Source organism: Mandrillus leucophaeus, unplaced genomic scaffold (assembly GCF_000951045.1).
Source record: "Mandrillus leucophaeus isolate KB7577 unplaced genomic scaffold, Mleu.le_1.0 Scaffold646, whole genome shotgun sequence".
Taxonomy (NCBI): Eukaryota; Metazoa; Chordata; class Mammalia; order Primates; family Cercopithecidae; genus Mandrillus; species Mandrillus leucophaeus.
Window position 1 is genome coordinate 113,015 of NW_012106986.1, and position 6,780 is coordinate 119,794.

Here is a 6,780-nt window from a genome sequence, read left to right on the forward strand (position 1 = left end):
AGTATGACATTAATATTAGTTTGCCACCTCTGCTTTCTATTGAGGAATGATTAAGAAATCTTACAGACATAGGTTTGGTTGCCTTGGTCAAATATTAGCTTGGACACCAGTTGTGCTAATTAATAACCAACACATCTAAAAATATAGAGGGTGCCAGTTACTAAGTTCTACTCTTTGGGTTCTAACCCTGTCACACTCTTGCCATGTGATAAGAGTGACTCTTCAATCTACATGTATGGGAAAAGGACTTCTTCCCTTTTTCTTCCAATTCATTTTAATTATATTATTATCATATTGTGTATTTGTTTTGAGACAGAGGCTTGCTCTGTCACCCAGGCTGGGGTGCGGTGGTACAGTCACAGCTTGCTGCAGCCTCGATCTTCCAGGACTCGAGCAATCCTTCCAGCTCAGCCTCCCAAGTAGATGGGACTACAGACAAGCACCACCGTGCCTGACTAATTTATTTATTTATTTTTTTGTAGAGACTGATGGAAGGAAAAAAAAAAACCCGGCGCAGCAGAGCAGGGGTCGGGGCCCCTGGCCCCCCCACTGCCGCTCAGGCTGATCTCAAACTCCTGGGCTTAAACTATCCTTCTGCCTCCCAAAGTGCTGGGATTACAGGTGTGAGCCACTGTACCCGGCCCCAATTCTTAATAGCGATTCTTTTTCACTCCGACAGCAGAAGTTGGTTTCAATTTCAGATCTTGCCACTACCAGAATTAGCTGGACGTAACCTCGCCACCTTATTCTGTGTTCTTGTAACCACAGCTTTCTTTCCTTTGTTCTCTCAGACAAAGCAGAAGAAGCTGCTTCTGCAGGTACTGTCTGCCTCTGTGTGCTCTTTGCCCCCGCAGTTCTCCCATACCTGTTTAACCATTTCCCTACACTAAATTCTGTTTAAATGTCTAGGGAGCTCTCTGGCTGTCTCTCGCTTTCTCTGTTTTTCCCTGGATGAATCCTGACAGCCTGAGATACTACAAATGTATCAGTGCTATTATGATACCTGCTTATGTGCATGCTCATTTGATTGGCCATTCTAATTTTTTAACTTCTAGGTAATGTGGATGTAATATCTGTCTGCTTCACGTTATTGGCTTCTGTATTAGTTTATTGGGTCTGTTGTAACAATTACCATAAACTGGATTACTTAAAAACAGCAGGCCGGAAGTCCAAGATCAAGGTGTCAGGACCATGCTCTCTCTGAAGGCCCTCAGGAAGACACATTGCTTTCCTCATCCGGGCTTTTGGCAGTTGCCAGCATCCTTGGCTTGTACCTGCATCAGTTTCCATTTCTGCTTTGGTTCTCTGTGTATCTGGGTCTGCACATGACCCTCTCTGGACATCAGTTTTGGGATTTAAGATTCAACTTAATCTACTATAATCTCATCTTAGCTAATTATATCTACAAAGACCGTATTTCCACACAAGGTCACATCCTGGCCCCCATTTAGTTGAGCCCAAAGTTTGGAGGGACAATATTTAACCTGACGCAGCTACCTAGTGCTTTGGTAAACATGATTATGGCTAGAGATGTGCAAATATAAAATTTATAGATCGTTCTGCTAATTGTTCTGCTAAATTCCAGGTGCCTTAAGTATCATGGGCTTTGTACTTAGCTCCTCCTCTGATTGATATGTAATGGTACTTGAGACAGGATTGTAAAGGTGGAGCAGAAAGGTTATAGAAATATGCTGTTCCCTTCCAGCTTCAGAAGGGAAGTGGCATCAGCACTGGGTTTGGAAATTTAGGGTGAAGCATTCCAGGCTGTGGACAGCCTGTGAGCCCTCTGGATCTACCCAGTTCCCCTGTGAATCAGTTCAGTGGATCCTTAGGACACAGAGGATCCTCTTAGGCAGGGAATGCAGTGTGGCAGCTAACCACTGGAGTCGTGCATGGGTGGTGTGCTTTTTGTTTTTTGTTTTGTTTTAAGTAGAGACCAGGTTTCACCATGTTGGCCAGGCTGGTCTCAAACTCCTGAGCTCAAGTGATTCGCCTGCCTCGCCCTCCTAAAGTGCTGGGATTACAGGCGTCAGCCACTGTGCCCAGCCACCATGCGTGTTTTTGGGGCTGCACCTTTGAGCATGTCTTGCATGCCATGAATGTGTCAGCTCTCATCCAGACTGAGTCAAACTGTTGGGCAGGAAGAATACTCATAAAAGTAAGGTAGATTGTGTATTGTATGATGATGCCATCTATATGAAATACCCAGAACAGGCCAGGCGCAGTGGCTCATGCCTGTAATGCCAGCACATTGGGAGGCCTAGGTGGGCAGATCACTTGAGCCCATGAGTTCAAGACCAGCCTAGGCAACATGACAAGATTCCCCCATCTCTATTAGAAAAGAAAGGAAGGAAGGGGTGGGGGGAGGGAGGGAGAAATGCTCAGAACAGACAGATTTGTAGAGACACAGTAGATTAGTGATCGCCATGGGGGAGAAGGAGGGAAGTGGAAATGACTCCTTAATGGTTATGGCCTTTGCTTTTTGGGTGATGAAAATGTTCTGAAGCTAGGTACTGGTGATGATTACACAACACTGCACATACTAAATGTGACTCATGGTAAATCTTATGATAGGAGCTAAGTGGCCTGACGAGACACAATGGCTGAACTTTTGTCCCAGGTGTTTATCAGATGAGAACTACTAATAACAGTGTTTTACTCTGTGCCAGGTGCTGAGCTCAGCTCAACCCATGCATTGCTCTGCATTTCCCTCACATCTCCCCTTTACCAAGGTTGGAGAGGACCAGGAGCTTGTCCGAGGCCTTACAACTAGTAAGAGGCCCTAAACTAACCCAGGATTAGAACCTGGGTTACCTGACTCCAGGGATGACTGACTAGCCTGGTTTGCCCAGGACTGTCCCAGTTTTAGCACTGAAAGGTCCACATCCTAGAAACCCCTCAGTCCAGAGCAAACTGGGTGACTGGTCACTCTGATTCCTAAGCCCATGCCAGGCCTTTGTGCTTCCCTGACACCCTCCTGATTGGATCACCTGCCTGAAACCTGTTGCACCAAGAGCAATCACTTTGGAATCCCTGATTTAATACCTCGGTATCTCAAAGAAATCCTTGTGGCTTTTCAAGACACAGCATGTAATATTAATGAAAACACCATGCCTTCTGTCTGGATTAATTTTTTATGAACAATAATACGTCTGATTAAACTGGCTGATTTACTAGGGCTGGTACAGGGTGACGTGTGTGGTGACGTGTAGAGGGTCTCTGACCACGGGGCACAGCTTCTTAGGTAGATCGGGGGATATTCCCAGTGTGCACTTGGCGTTCGTTCTGGCTGGGATGAGCTGTGTTGCCAGTGCCTTGACAAAAACAGGATGGATTAGCCACTAGCCTATCACACACCCTCACGTAAGGGATGGGCCTGGCCTAGGGGGTTTTGCCCAGGCAGAGAGTGAGGCAGGGAAGTCTGGGGAAGCCACTTGTGTGGCTGGAGTTGCACATTTTACATCTGATCCTCATTCCCCATTTTCGGCTGTCACCCAGCTACACTGGTTTCACTGTGTTAGAGTATCTCTTAATAGTTCTGACATTCACTGTGTAGGTGCCATTTCTCATGCAAAGAAATCCAGCTCTTGCCAGCAACTCCTTTAGTTACATGTCAAAGAGATGCCAGTCTCTCCCTAAGTGCCTGTTTTCCTTCCAAGGGAGTGAATCAAGTGGTCTGGGAACCCAGGGTGTCAGCTTTTCAAGTCTGACAGAGCAGATTCAAATGTTTTGTATAAGGAATGACAGTCCTTCTAATGCCTCGAAGTTGTTTTTTGTTTTGTTTTGTTCTGCAGCTGAGCATCGAGCAGGCCCAGACGGTGGCGGAACAGGTGGAGATGAAGGCGAAGGTTGTGCAGTCGGAGGTCAAAGCGGTGACTGCGAGGCATAAGAAGGCCCTGGAGGAGCGCGAGTGCGAGCTGCTGTGGAAGGTAACGGAGCACTCCCCCACCCACGCTGTGTCCGCTCGGCTTCCATGAACCCCAGCAGCGCTCTACAGGACTCTTTTCAGATCCGGGAGCCCAGCTCTTAAGTGTAAAACATTTGGTAATTTTCCAGGAAGTCTGTTGGCAGAAAGATGCAGGGGGTCCCTGAAACATTGTGGGTGCTGTGTGCGGTAAAACAAGAAGGGTTTTCGGAAGTACATGGGTAGCCAAGACTGGAAGCGGTGAAGCGGTCTCCAGTTTTATATTGCATTCACTCAAAGGGAGGCTAAAGAAGGGAGCGTAAGGCCGGGCGCGGTGGCTCAAGCCTGTAATCCCAGCACTTTGGGAGGCCGAGGCGGGTGGATCACGAGGTCAGGAGATCGAGACTATCCTGGCTAACATGGTGAAACCCCGTCTCTACTGAAAATACAAAAAACTAGCCGGGCGTGGTGGCGGGCGCCTGTAGTCTCAGCTACTTGGGAGGCTGAGGCGGGAGAATGGCATGAACCCGGGAGGCGGAGCTTGCAGTGAGCCGAGATCACGCCACTGCACTCCAGCCTGGGAGCACAGCGAGACTCCGTCTCAAAAAAAAAAAAAAAAAAAAAAAAAAGAAGGGAGCGTAGTCAAAACTGTTGTTAAGAAAGGCAGGCTGGTAGGAAACATCCCTATTTTCGGTGACCTGGCTGGTTGCACTTCCTGATCTCTTGTGGAAAACCAGTTTTCCTCTTCGGAGGCAGTGAGTGTGTGCCCTTTCTTCCTGTTGGAGCAGGAAGGAGTGCCGAGCACACTAGTGTGCGGTTTAGATAAAAATCAGCTGGAAGGACTACTCGCCCCACCCAGGCCAGCATTCCAACTGTTCCTTTTCTGATTTTATGTCCCCACTCAGAAAGGAGGAGAGTTATGTCTATGAAAGGGCCAGTACTCCATGCCAGTTCTTTAGCTATAATTACATTCTCTGAACACGTGAAAAAGGCTGGAGCTGACTTAAAAGAGTATCCTTGTGGAGCGTGCCCGTTTCCATCTCCAAACAATATGATGATGGTGGGGATGGGCCTCAGTTTCTGCAAGTGACCTTTGCTAACTACTGTGCCCTACACTGTTCTGCAAGGCATCACTGGATTTTGCATTGCATTTTCCATTTAGTTAACTTCACAACTGGATGCTTTCTGCCTCTTCTCACCTCTTAAGGAATATGGCTCAGTTGCTTTCTGACAAGAAGAGACTTTGGAGGTGTTAGTCCAAGGTTTTTAATTCAGCACATTTTTTGAGCACCTTTGTGGGCATGACATCGTTTTCAGACATTCAGATGTCCCCATGGGTCTGCCACTGTTATGCCACCCACGAATGTTAATTATAACTGAGGGGCCCACTTCTTGCAACCTGAGAGCTTTGTAGTGAACTCTGCCACAAACTCGCTCTTCTGGATTTCCTGATGAAAAAGGCCTTTGTGTGTGGGGGTTTCTGCCGCTTTCACCTTAGTTACCCTCCCTCCTGTGAGGCTGACCCACTGTCCTCTCTAAAGGCAGTTCTGTTTCAGAAGAAGTAGCAAGTTTTTACTCTTGGGAGAAACCTCTTGAAAGAAGAGTCAAATCCCTTCTTCGTTGTAGTAAGCAGTTAGTGCGTGCCCAAAAATTCATCCTCAGAGCATTCCAAAAGAAGCTGCCTTAGTTTGGACACTTTTGCTATAGAACCTTGCTCCGAATCCTGGGGGGGTCCCCCTCTAATTACTGATTTTTTTTTTTCCCCCTGTTCCTTCCCAGCAAAGCCCTCTTGCCTTGCCTGTCTGTGTCTGGGCATCTCTTTGTTACAAGTTTTGTTTTCCTGCATCTCTGGTTACTTCACTTTAAGATATATAAGTGCAAGGATTGAGACAACCCTGTTGTAAATATCCAGATGCCTCTCTTCGTTCTTGGGCCTTATGTATTTCCAGTGGACTTGGCTACCTCATGGGGTTAGCTGCATATATAGTTCATGGGTAAGAACCAAAGGTGGAGGTTTGGCCCAATGGGCAAAGCTTCTTTAATCTGTCCCCACGTGGGCCTCTCCGTACACGTGTATCCTGGTTCACTGAACAGATGAAAAAGCAGGAATGAGTCGAAATCATATAATCACCCCTCCCACCCTAAAGGGAAAGTCAGGTTGAAATCCAGCTCTTTCAACAGTGGACGCTTATTCTGAAATAGCCTTCTATGGCTTTCAGATCTGTAGAACAACTCAAGTCACAATCCTCTGTGAAAACTATTTGGATAAGTTCATTCCCTTCACAGGGGAAAATTGCTTAGAATTAGAGAACTTTTAAAGGATAGAGAAACTAATGTTTCACTGGCAAAACAAAATCCCGTATTTCTAAATAGCATGGTTTGAGAACCTCAAGCAGGAATTATTTCGGCAGGTTAGAATCCATGTCCATACGTATTAAAGCATTTTAGATTTAAAGGGCTCTTTTGGAAATAATATAGACAAATTATTGCCAAAAGCGTGCTATCTTAAAATTTGAGGTATAGGGCTTCTCAGGTTCCCAGTTGGGTTTTTAAAACTGTTTTTTAAAATACAGAAGTAAAGAGAAACTGGCCAAGCACAGTGACTCAACGCCTGTGATGCCAACACTTTGGGAGGCTGAGGTGGGAAGATTGCTTGAGTCCAGGAGTTTGAGGCCACCCCCGGCAACATTAAGACCCTATCTCTACAAAAAAAAATTTTTTTTTGATGCCCTATGGTGGTGCACACGTAGTCCCAGCTACGTAGGAGGCTGAGGTAGAAAGATCACTTGAGCCTGGGAGTTCCGAGGCTGCAGTGAGCCCATTCTCAACACATAGTCTTTATCCCTCTCAGAGAGAGGGCGGGGGAGAGACGGGGG

General features: G+C 46.6%; 1 protein-coding gene across 1 annotated transcript in view; it reads left to right on the top strand.

Annotated features, from left to right (window-relative positions):
• TRIM71 (tripartite motif containing 71, E3 ubiquitin protein ligase) overlaps nucleotides 1-6,780 on the top strand; it is a gene marked incomplete at its 5' end in the record, with an annotated part of 84,616 nt that overhangs the window by 73,467 nt on the left and 4,369 nt on the right. The window contains one exon of the mRNA XM_012001020.1: nucleotides 3,795-3,929. Within this exon, the coding sequence (XP_011856410.1) occupies nucleotides 3,795-3,929 (135 nt within the window). The remainder of the gene's footprint in view (nucleotides 1-3,794; nucleotides 3,930-6,780) is intronic.